This window comes from Trichosurus vulpecula, chromosome 3 (genome assembly GCF_011100635.1).
Source record: "Trichosurus vulpecula isolate mTriVul1 chromosome 3, mTriVul1.pri, whole genome shotgun sequence".
Classification (NCBI taxonomy): Eukaryota; Metazoa; Chordata; class Mammalia; order Diprotodontia; family Phalangeridae; genus Trichosurus; species Trichosurus vulpecula.
In genome coordinates this window covers 128,283,491-128,295,724 of record NC_050575.1, presented here as the reverse complement: position 1 = coordinate 128,295,724, position 12,234 = coordinate 128,283,491, and the positions used below count along the sequence as shown (strand labels likewise).

Here is a 12,234-nt window from a genome sequence, read left to right as displayed (position 1 = left end):
ACAAGTATAAATGTGAAAGCCTTATATGACCTAAATATTAAAGATCATACCCTTAAGAATTTAGAAGAGAAACAGATGCAATATTTAGGGTGAATTCTTAACTAAAAAAGAGGTAGGAGCCATAGCAAAAGATAAAATAGATCATTTCAATTACATGAAATTGAAAAGCTTTTACATGAATAAAATTAATTCAGCTAGGATAAGAAGGTAAGTGGTCAACTGGGGAAAAATAAATTCTTGTGTGGACTTTGTGGAATGACTAAAGAAGTTCTGATATGTGAGTGTAATGGAACATTACCCTTGCTAGAAGACATGATAAATATGGTGACTACAGAAAGGCATGGAAAGACTTATATGAACTGATGCAAAGCGAAGTAAGGAGAAGCGAGGAAATGCTATAAACAATGATTAAAAAAACTATGTAAATGGAAAGAACAACAAAACATTAGAAACTGAATGCTATGAAACTGTAATGACCAAGTTTTGCCTAAAAGAAAAGAAATAAGTAGGTACCTCCTCCTGCTTTTTTGGAAAGGGGGTGGAGTGGGCAACTAAGGGTGTAGAATATTGAAGGTAGTATCAGACTTTATCAATACGTTGGTTAGTTTTGTTAAATTGTATTCACTTTCTCTTTTTTATTCTCTTGCTATAACAGACAGCTTTCTGAGACAGGAAGGAGGAAGAATCCACTGGAAATTGTGATATAAAATAAAAACACAGCAAAATTTATTTTTAAAAAATAGATCTTGGCACTAAGGAATATTGTGGGGTCATTAAAAGCATTACACAATTTCCCAAATACAATCCAGCCAGTTCTCCTTCCTCATAGTCAATTTGGGGACCAACTCACTGTCCATCCTCAGTGTCTATTCCAGACCACAGATATGTATACTCACGTACTAACTTAATGCACTATTTTCCCAGCAGCACACAGTCTGGACAACCAGCATTCATCATCCATCTATCATTTTATATGCATTATTAGGTTGATCTCTTTTGCATACTATTTGATCTTATTGAAGAGTCCCTATAATGTTCTGGGTTTGATGTAATCAGCTCAGTATCATCAAACCAGAAGCATCTGGACCAGATGCTCACAGGCCCACAAAAACTTCCTGGTGTGGTGAACTAGATTAAAATGTAATTGGGAAATGTTTAACAAAATGAACACAATACAATATAACAGGGATAATGGTAATTTAAGATTTTCTAAGTCAATATGAAGCCTGCAGGGATCCACTTCTACTTGATCTTGACAACACTGATCTGAAAGACCTCACCATATATGTAACCCTTCTTCCACCTAGGCTCCGTTTGTGTTGAGAAACCCTCTCTGAGAGTGATGAACATACATCTCCCTGTTTTGCTTGATATAAATGGGGCAGAATGACAACTATAATTCAGAGGCCACTCTTCCAATGTGGCAACTGTTGTAGGAAACACCTGAGGTCTAAAGTATTGAGGAAACCATCCATGTCAAAGTCTCTATATAGCAAAAAGCTTCTTAGCCCTTAGTAAAAACTCTATATCCTGATAATTATAACATGAAGTCATGAAGCTCCCAGCATGAGAAGCCACTCAAAGCCCAAAGCAGAGGCAGTAATCTCCCACCAACCCTCCCCCACTCCCCAACTCTATACCACTAAGAGGATAAGTGTTCCACTCCATGACTCAGGATTCTAAAATTCCTCTGACCACAACCTCCTTTCATTCCATTTCTCCTCCTATTCCTCACTCCTCCTAAAATTCTTCTTCATTCTCACTGTGACCTCCAGTCATTCCACCCCTCAGAGCTCTCTCATGCCATCAACCCTACTCCGGCTTCATCTGCCTCCCCTCTTAGTCTTGACCTTACACCTAACCAGGTCAATGTTACATCATCTTCTGTTCTCAAATTCCTTGCTCCCTTGCCCTACCACTGCTCGTACCTTGTGCACCCCAGCCCCAGATCATCCGCAACTTCCCCTCTACTGATCCCACTCACAGGTTGTTGAATGGTGCTAGGTGACATCACCAACTCTGCTGACTGGATCCCTACAAAGATGTTATCTTATCTCAACTGGGCCTTCACTGAAGCAAGGCAATCCTTTCATTCCAATCCTTTCATTCTTCACTAACTTTCTATCATATCACACTACCCACAGTGGCTATGCGAAACCTTTCTTTCTCTCCTTAAACCTCCCCCACCATCATCTGCCCTTCCCTCTCAGCAAAACCTCATATATTACTGAGAAAAGAGAATCATTCAACATGAGCTCCCTGCTTTCACCTACTCTACATCACAACTCTTGACATCATCCCCTGTTTTCTTCTCTTCCATTCTAGTTTCTGATGAAAAGTGGTTATTTCAATGAGGCCAACTCCTCTTCTTGTACCCCTGGATCCTATCCCCTTCCACTCTCTTCTGGTGGGTTACCCCCTTCAATCATCCCTCTCTTGTCCAATCTTCAATATCCTTCTTTGTATTGGGTTCCTTCATTACTACCTAAAAACATCCCTAGGTCTCTCCGCCACAATCCTTTAAAAAAAATCCTCATTTGATCCTCCCATTCCCATGAGAAAAGCCTCTATATTTGCTGCCTCCATTTCCTCTCCTCTCATTCACTTCTCAACCCTCTCATTGTTGTGCAGTCTTTTTTCAGTCATATCTGACTCTTTGTGACCCTATTTGGAGTTTTCTTGGCACAGACACTGAAGTGGCTTGCCATTTCCTTCTCTAGCTCATTTTAAAGATGGGGAAACTGAGGCAAACACAGTTAAGTGACTTGGCCAGGGTCACAGAGTTAGTAAGTGTCTGAGGCCAGATTTGAACTCAGTAAGATGAGTCTTCCTGATTCCAGGCCTTTTAAATTTGCTTCTGACCTCAGCAACTCAACTGAAACTCCTCTCTACAAAGTTGTCAATGATTTTTTAATCACCAGATCTGATGATCTTTTTCTCAATTTTCATCTTTCTTGTTCTCTCTGGAGCATGACACCAATGACCACCTTCTCTTCTTGGATACGCTTTTTTTCTCTGAGTTTTTGTGACATTGTACTTTCTTGGTTCTCCTTCTACCTACCTGTTTGGCTATAACTTCTCAGTCTCCTTTGATTGATCATCAACCATTTCTTGCTCCCTATTCCCCAGGGCTCTGTTCTGAGACCTCTTCTCCACTCTCTGTATATCAGGGGTTAAGCTTTTCGATAGACTCCTATGGCAGTCTGGTGAATCCTATGAATCCTTTTTCAGAATAATTTTTTAAATGCATAAAACATGATACATAGGAGTACAAAGGAAACTAATTATAATGGAATACAATCATCAAAATATTTTTTAAAAAACAAGCTACAAACCCCTGCTCTAGGTTTGCAGGAGAATCTTCATTCTGCTATGAATTACAGGGAAGAGGGAAGCTCAGCTCACAAACACTGGAAAAGCCTCTGTGTTGGTTTATATAATGTCAGCCAAACTGTTTTCAGGTTGGGGAGGCAGTTAACCCAAGGACATGGCCACAGCTGGGCCACTTGTGTGGTCATTTACAGTCTCTACCATCTGCATCCCTGAGCACCCACGCCTTTTATGCTGTAAAACAAAAAATGCTCCCCTGAAACCACCAAGCTCTGCTAATGACAAAGGAGTACTTTAACAGAGTGAAGGAGAAGACAATTAGCCTCTTTAATCTAAAGTGCTCATGCCCAGACATTTATAATGTTCTGGTTCCAGGAAGCGGGCACTTGGGAGACAGTAAGACACTCTTCAAACATCTCAGCCAAGACACCCAGTTCCTACTATATAGCAACAGCTGTTTCCCTCCCTACCCCACAGATGAGGATTCAGCTGAAGCTAGTCAGGGGAAGACAGGAGGCAGGGCAGGGCTTAAACTCAGAGGAATAAAAACAGTCATGTGCCTGAAAGATGGTTTTATGCGGTTTCCACTGGGCCAGTGCCTCACCCCTCAACAAAAAGAAAAAGGCATTGTCTCTGGGAAAGTGGGGACTTGTCTTGGTCCCATTATTCTACTTGGATCTTCCTTACTATGACAGTATCCAAAATTTCTGCCTTATTTGATCCTGGTCAACAAGAAGGAACCAGTTGTTGCCCACTCCATCTTATGACAGAGAAAGAGAGGAAAGTCAAACATGTCTGGATTTGGAAATAGTCCATTTCAAAGAATTCAGAGAAAGGACAAGGTAGAATCCCACGGCCTTAAACTCTTCAGAAGAAGTTGACCAAAGAGGGTTGAGAAGTACTTAAGAAGGACATTTTGGTAACACAGATACAAAAGATTCTGATTAGGAAGAAACTAAAACTAAGTTAGTTGTCTAGAGATAGAAGTGGAAATCCAGTGAACTCATCCACAAATGAGTAGATCTTTTTTAAGTCACGTGCAGAACAAAAAAGCAAGGCTGGATAACTGCAGATGAATACAAAAGAGGAGCATGGTGAGGAGCTCTGAAAGCAATGTGAGCTAAGGCTTGCAACTCAACTTTTGAGGATTTTTTGATATTGATTCCCAATTGATTCCAATCTGGTCCCTTTAGCTTCTGACCCTTGTGATGAGTACCCCATTTCCCTGGGATATGACCCCTGGTGTTTTCATTTGTTTGTTTTAGCAAAACCAACCTAGATTTCTGTTCTTTTTGCGCTGCCTGAATCATGAAGCCTCAGCTCACACTATGGGAAACTTTTTCCCCTGAACCTCCACCATGGTACACCCTGCCTTTACACTCAAGAGGGGGACTAGAAGTATTTGTCTCTATCTTGCTTCAGTATAGAGGCAGCTTACCTTAATCATCTGAGACAGGTCACCTGCATCAGCCAGCTCCAGAACAATGTTCAGCTCACTCTCTTCAATGAAAGAGTCCAAATATTTAATGATATTTGGGTGGTTCAGTTGCTGCAAAGAAAAAAATGAAAAACAGCAAAAAGTGAGGGTCATAGGATGCCAGGAGATGGGCCTTCAGAATCAACAGAGGACAGAGCCTTGGAGCCTTGGTTGAAAGACACTTGTGTAGTCCAGGAAACTCTCTGGACATCTTTTTTAACCCTAGTTCAGGCCCTCATTATCCATCACCTGAACTATCATCCTCACTTACTAACTGATCTCCCCTCCCCCAACTATTCTCCCTACAGTTCCCAAAATCATCTTTTTAAGGCACAGATCTGACCATGTATTTCACCTGCTCAAGAATTTTCTGCGGCTCCTTACTGCCTGTGCAGTGTGGCATCCAAAGGCCTTCAAAATCGAACCCCAGACTACCTTTCCAGACTTATTTCACACATGCTGGTTGTACTCTTGCGTTCCAGCCAAGCAGGCCTTGAATTTGGCATTCTGTCTTCTGCCTGAGTGATTTTGCAGAATGTTCCCAAGTTGCGGAATGCATCCCCTCCTCACCTCTCTCTCTCAAATCTTCAGCTTCCTTCAAGGCTCAGCTTAGGTGTCCCCTCTCAGGAAAAGCCTTTCCTGCTGACTGCCTGAGTTGTTAGCGTTCTCACACTCCGCACGTCCCAAACAGAATTCATTCTCTTTTCCCTCAAACTCATCCTTCTTTTTGAGTTCCTGATTACAGTTAAGGGTATGTACGGCAATCACACTTACCCGAGTTCCCTTCCCCAGTGACATCTTTGAAGCTTTATTCTTACACATTCCGCAGACACAAGCAACTGCCAGATCAGGTTATTTCTACCTCCACAGCACCTCGGGCATCTTGTTCTCTTTTCTCTACCCACACAGCCACCATCTTAGCTCAGCTTCACTTCTTTATCACTTCATGTTTGGACTACTGCACTAGCCTCCTATTGTTGTCCCCAGCTCAAGTCTCTCCGGATTCCAATCTATCCTTCATACAGCTGCCAAGGTGATTTTCCTAAAGCTTGGGTCTGCCTATGTCACCCCCTATTCAATAAATCCCAGTGTCTCCTCATCACTTCTAGGATCAGATATAAACTCCTCTGTCATTTAAATAGCTTCACAGCTTGACCGCCTTTTTTTTTTTTTATCTTGTAAGACTTCTCAGACGCGCCCAGCAGTCTAGCTAAATAAACCTACTTGCTGTTCCTCACACATAACCATCCATCTCCTGGTTCTAAGCTTTTGTACTTGACATCCTCCAAGTTGGAATACTCTTCCTTCTCACCTCCCATTCTTAGGATCCCTCACTTCCTTCAAGACTAGGATCAAGCATTACCTTCCGCAAGAGTCCTTTCTTGAGGGTTACTTTGTATCTACTCTGTGTATACCATATAAGGAATATGCTGATTCTCTCATTAAAATATAAGCTTCTTGGAGGTATCCCAAGAACTCAGTACACAACCTGGCACATAGTAAGTGCTTAATAAAAGCTCACTGTTTGACTGAAGTCACAGAGTGAATAAGTTGAAGAGCTGGGTCTCTTAAGGCCCAATCTAATTTTTTGAAGTAAATTTTATTTATTTATTCTCAACTTAGCGCTTATCAACACAAATATCCAAACAAATATAAATAAAAATTATCATACATAAAGTTTTAAAAGCTCCAGGATTCATAGCCTGTAAAAAAATATATACAGTAACTTTAACAAGCTAATAAGCAAAACATCCTGTCTATTCCCTATCCGCTTCTGAACTTTTTCTTTGTTGTGTTTTAAATTTTGTGTCTTTAAAATTTTGCTGTGGCCGTGTTATTGTTTTTATGACATTGTGAAAGATATATACATATACCTATAAGTATATGCATGTATATGTGTGTATATATCTATATATATATACATTACTGATTCTGTTTCTTTGCCCTCCATTACTTAGCCTAAGTCTTTCAACATAAATACAGTGCTTTTTTTCCCCAAATATATCAAGTTAACTCTTCGACAAGAAAGACCAGAGACTGAGGGACAAGTATATGGAGAGAAGAATAGGAGTTTGAGGAAGAAAAAACCCTTGTCAGTAGCTTATCTCCCCCTACTCCTGGCAGTCTTTAGGAACTTGAGCCCCCATACTCCATTCTCCCCTGGCAGTAAACTCCCACCAGTCTGTTCCTACCCATGCTCCCCTCTCCCCACCACACCACTATGAGAACCAGAGGAAGTGACCACCTGAAAGGGCTTTTAGATAAAGCAGCCAGTCTAACTCACACATTTGATGGATGAAGAACGCAAGGCCCAAAAACCTGCCAAATTTGACCAAGAAAGAAAGCTAATTGATGGCAGAGACTAAACTTCCAGGACAACAATCTTCCTCCTATGCCATTCTGTTTCTATCTATGGTTGGCCTAACCAAGATCTAGGCATGTGTTCTTTTCCCTCCATGAGACTGTAAGCTCCACAAAGGCAGGTACCATTTCATTCTAAAACTTTTTATCTCTTCCAGTCACTTAATAAATGTCTGTCCAACTGATGTGAATTTGAATGGAATCAAAATGTGTCGAACTGAACTGAATAGAACTGACTTTGTATAAGATGTTTCATCTTTCCAGGCCCCAGTTCTTCAGACTTCAAATCTAGGACTTGTTCCACTGCACTCTGGCTGCTTTGGTTTCCTAGTCTGTTAACTGAAGGGGTTAGACTACATAATCTCTAAGGCCTCTTCCAGCTCTGACATTTTGCATTCTAACTTCTAACATTCACAGATCTTCCAGCTCTAACATGCTAAGTTCTAAGATTAGAAGACATCAGAAATTAATGTAATGCATCTCAGGAATAAAAATCTAAGTCAGTAGGAAGACAGAATTCAATTTACATAAAACTTTTCCAGAATATATCTATTGTGTGAAATAGGAGGCTCCTCCTACCAAAAAAAAAAAGCCATTTCTTTGGCCTGATGTTTCTCTGGTCTGGGACCATCCCCACACATCCCCTCAATGTCCTTGGGTTATTTAGACATAGCTGTAACTACCACCAGCATGGGAGCTATCAATTAAGGAGAGAGATGAGTCACAGGTACTGATTTGACAAGTTATTAGCTTCCTGGCAGCAAGGAAAGCAAGAGCCTACTGCTGACGCTGACAGAACTATGAAAACTGGTCCCTGCAACTCCTCCCTTGTCTCCCAACCAGACCTTGAACAACTCTGCCCTGCGGCTCCTCAGGGGCCAGGCTCACACCTGCATCCAGTTATCTGAAATGCTGACCAGCACAATGAAAAGGGACTTCCCAAGGTGACACGGAGAACTTCCCTATGTTCTCTGTGATTGGCTCTGCTCCTCAGCAGTCCAATTCTCTCCATCACCAGGAAGATCTGTCATATTTTGTTGTGTCATTCACAGAAAGACCGATATACATTTGAAAGAAATGCCCTATAGGCAGCATTAACAAAGATATATCCCCTGTGAATTGGCGATACAATCTGATTTACCCAACTGGCTTCTTAGCCTAGGCTGAGCTGTGGCTGCTTGGAAGAAGCAGTGGAAAGAACACAGAACTCAAAGTTATAAGATCTTGGTTCAAGTCCTGTTTCCTACTAGCTGCATGACCCCAACCAAATCACTGACCCTCTCTGAACCTCAGTTTCCTTATCTATAACACGGGAAAAATAATCCTTCCCCTCCCAACCTTATAGGTTTGCTTATAAGCGTATCGGTTTGGTAAATAATAACGTGGCAAAGAAATGTAAGCAATGAGCACTATTTATCTCAATACAAATAACATGAGTGCAAGATTTCAGAAATATCATCATGGGTCATATCCAGCGTGATACAGTTGAAAGGCTTTTGGAATCAGAGGGACTTGGTTCCAATTTCAGATCTACCATTTGCTGTCATAGCTGTGACTAAGTAAGTAATTTAATCTCTTTAGTCATCAGTTCCTCTATCTGTAAATTGAAGGAGTTGGACTCAGTTGTAGCTGAGGCCCTTCCAGCTCCAAATATGGGATCTTGTGATTCTTTTAACATAGGGCTGTCACCAAGAGATAGGGTGTGCAAAATAACAGAAAGCACAGTGTTCTCAGAACCAGAAGACCTGGGTTCAACTTCCAGGACTAACATTCACTAGGTGTGTGGCTCTGGGCCTCTCCAGGTCTCAGCTTCTTCCTCTGTAAAATGGACATGATAATGATTACATTACACATCAACCTCAAAGGGTTGTTGTGAGGAAAGCCCTCAACTTAATGGTGAAAATGGAGTAATCAACTCTAAAAAGGCTACACACAGGTAAATTGCTACCACTATCTTAGAAAGCATGAGGGAGAAGCACAGAATGTTAGAATAGGAAGGGACCTTGGGGATCATATAGTCTAATTACCATCACCACCCATTTATGGGGGAGGAAATAGGGGGCTCAGTGGTGTGCTCAGAACCAGGACTGGGAGATATGGAAGGGTGCCATACAGAACCCACAAGGCCAGGTCCTTTGCCCCACAAACCTTCCTTTTCATTGTGTTGTTTCTTTTGCCCATCCTGGCCTCAGGTTATCCAGGCCAGCTTTGCCAAACTTCTGGCCAATTAACAGGATGCAACTCCTCATGGAAGCGAGGGATGGGAAGGGGGGGGGGGTGGTAACAAAAAAAATGAAACAAAACAAAATCCTACTGAATATTCAAATATCTGTGTTCAGCCACAATGGAAAATAAATAAATAAGATGGGGAGAGAGTGCCTCAATCACACATCTAAAGCCAAACCCTGCCCTCAGGCCTAAGCAGAGCCAAACATACATTTTTGATGTTCTCTGGGAAAGAGTATTTCAGAGCCAGAGCACCTGTCACACTGCATGCAGGACCCAAGAGGGGGAAGAAAATAAATACATATGTATAAGGCAAGGATGGAGACTGGACCAGGACTAGTGATGGTTTAGTTTTACTTTGACATCATTATTTTTTGTTTCTAACTGGGAAAGAGACTGAAAGAGACAGAATAGTAGAATGAAGACTGGATACAGAGTCAGAGGATTTGGGTTTGAATTCTAAATTCTGCTAATTACTAGCTGTGAGACCTCAGGTAAGTAGCCCAATCTCTCTGGGTTTCAGTTTTTCCAACTATAAAATGAAGGAGTTGGATCAGATGGTTTCTCAGGTCCTTTTCAGTTCTAGGGCCAAGAAATGTGAGAATGGGATCCTCAGATCACCAATTGCTCTAGAGATAAATAAAGGGATTATTTCTGCCTTCACAATGTAGATTATATATGATGCCTCCATCCTAACAGAACCACAGAAAGAGTCAAAGAATTTTTAAAATCATGAACCTCAGAGCTGGAAGGAACCAAAAAGGGCATGTAGTCTAAACCTTGTCTAAGCATAAGTTACAACCACAACCAGCCAGACAACCACCCTGCTTCAGTTTAAAGACCAGGGAGCTCACTGCCTTACAAAGCAGCTCATCCCACTTTTGGATAACTCTGGTTATTAAGAAGTGGGTTGTTGTTTATTTCCCCCCAGGTACTGAGCCCAAACCTGACTTTTTGGGCACTTCTATCCAACAACTTTTATGATATGGCCCGACACAAGTAACTTCACCGACTGAGTTTCATTCCTTACGCTACTTACCTTGGAGGGTTGCTGCGAAGCTCCATAAACGGAGTCAGTATACCTTAGTAGAAAAGTGTCTGGCCTTGGAGTCAGAGGACTAGATTCCAATCCCACCTGTGATGCTACCTCACTTTAGAAAATCACTTAACTTCCCTGGGCTTCAGTTTCATCTTCTGTAAAGTGGGTGGGGGTGGGGGGGACTAGAAGGCTCCAGGTCCACAATCCTCTGAAACGTGAGCTGTTGTTGCCATTGGTGATTTCTTTTCCCCACCAAAGCCCAGTAAGGTACCACCTGCACCATTTTCCTGACCCCCTAGTTGACAGGATTGTTATTTTTATAACTATGAGACCCTGTATGAGTTTCCCTCTCTGAGCAAAAGTTTCTTCCACTGATAAAATGGGGATGCTAATATTTGTATTACGTACCACACAGGGCCACTGTGAGGATAAAATGTGCTAATTCATGGATGTGGATGTGCTTTGTACTCATGGAGTACTATTATAAATGTCAGCTCAAATATGTCAGACATAGGCTCATATGGGAGAAACACAGGCTCAGGGACATTCCCAGGGATAAATTAGAATATCCTAACACTTTGCATAAAAAGTCTTACCTTTAAGAGGTCAATCTCTTTAATGCAGTCTTGTCTGGCTTTGGCGTCCATCATTTCAAATATCTTTAAAAGAGACACAAAACACCTATTTTAGAAGCCAGAGAGAATAACAGCAGATAGGAAAGATCACAGGTAGCTACAACTTCACAGTTCACAAAGCCCTTTCATCCCGAGAGAGGCAATGTGCTGTGGTGGATGGGGGCTTCAAAGCTGGGAAGACCTGGCTTTAAGTTCTGTCTGTGACATATTTTCAGGCAAGTCATCGTTCTAGTCACCTCTTCAAGATTATAAATTGCAGAGAAGGTACCAACCTGCACTGACAGAGAATTTTCTCATTTGGAAGGTACCTATATCAATGAAATTAAAAGTCTAGTGCCCCTCCCTATCCTTCCATCTCTGTGAGGCAGGTAGTAATAGGAATATTATTTCTGGTTCACAGATTAGTAAAATGAGGTGAGGGCAGCTAGATGGTTCAGTGGATAGAGGGCTGGGCTTGGAGTCAGGAAGACCTGAGTTCAAATCCAGCCTCAGACACTTACTAGCTATGTGACCCTGGGCAAGTCATCTAAGCTCTGTTTGCCATAATCTACTGGAGAAAAAAAATGGCAAACTATTCCAGTTTCCTTGCCAAGAAAATCCCATGGACAGTATGGTCCACACTGAACAACAAACTGAGATGAATCTGTGATTCAAATTTGTCATAGGAGGCACTTAATAAATGCATGAGAATCAGATGAATCTTTTGATTCCCAGGTCACTTTTTCCTCGTAATAATAAAAGCAGTAGCAGCTTACATTTACAAAGTGAAAAGCATAATGGAGAATACAGTATAACAGAAAACTTGCCCAAGTTCACATGGCTTATAAGTGACTTTTAAGTGTCCAGGGCTCAAACCCAGATATTTTGACCTCAAGTCCAGGGCTATTTCAACTACCTTGGGCTGCCTTTCAGGAATTGTTTTCCAAAGTTATGTGTGCTATTTATAGCTAACAACAAACGTTCAGAATTCTTTCAACCCAGCCCTCAAAATTTATTTCATCATACTCAAGAATGATAAGGAGACCAGATACCTTATGTCAGTCAGTTCAGTTTAGTCATTTTCAGTCATGTCTGACTCTCCACGACTGCATTTGGAGTTTTCTTGGCAAAGACACAGGAGTGTTTTGCCATTTTCTTCTCCAGCTCATTGTACAAATGAGGAAACT

General features: G+C 41.5%; 1 protein-coding gene across 3 annotated transcripts in view; it reads right to left on the bottom strand.

Moving 5' to 3' along the window:
• The window catches only part of NEK6 (NIMA related kinase 6), a 125,652-nt gene that overhangs the window by 53,072 nt on the left and 60,346 nt on the right, over positions 1–12,234 (bottom strand). For all 3 annotated transcript variants that reach the window (XM_036748988.1, XM_036748990.1, XM_036748989.1), the window contains exons 4-5: positions 11,030–11,092; positions 4,769–4,879 (exon numbers count right to left, since the gene is read on the bottom strand). In XM_036748988.1, the coding sequence (XP_036604883.1) occupies positions 4,769–4,879; positions 11,030–11,092 (174 nt within the window). The remainder of the gene's footprint in view (positions 1–4,768; positions 4,880–11,029; positions 11,093–12,234) is intronic.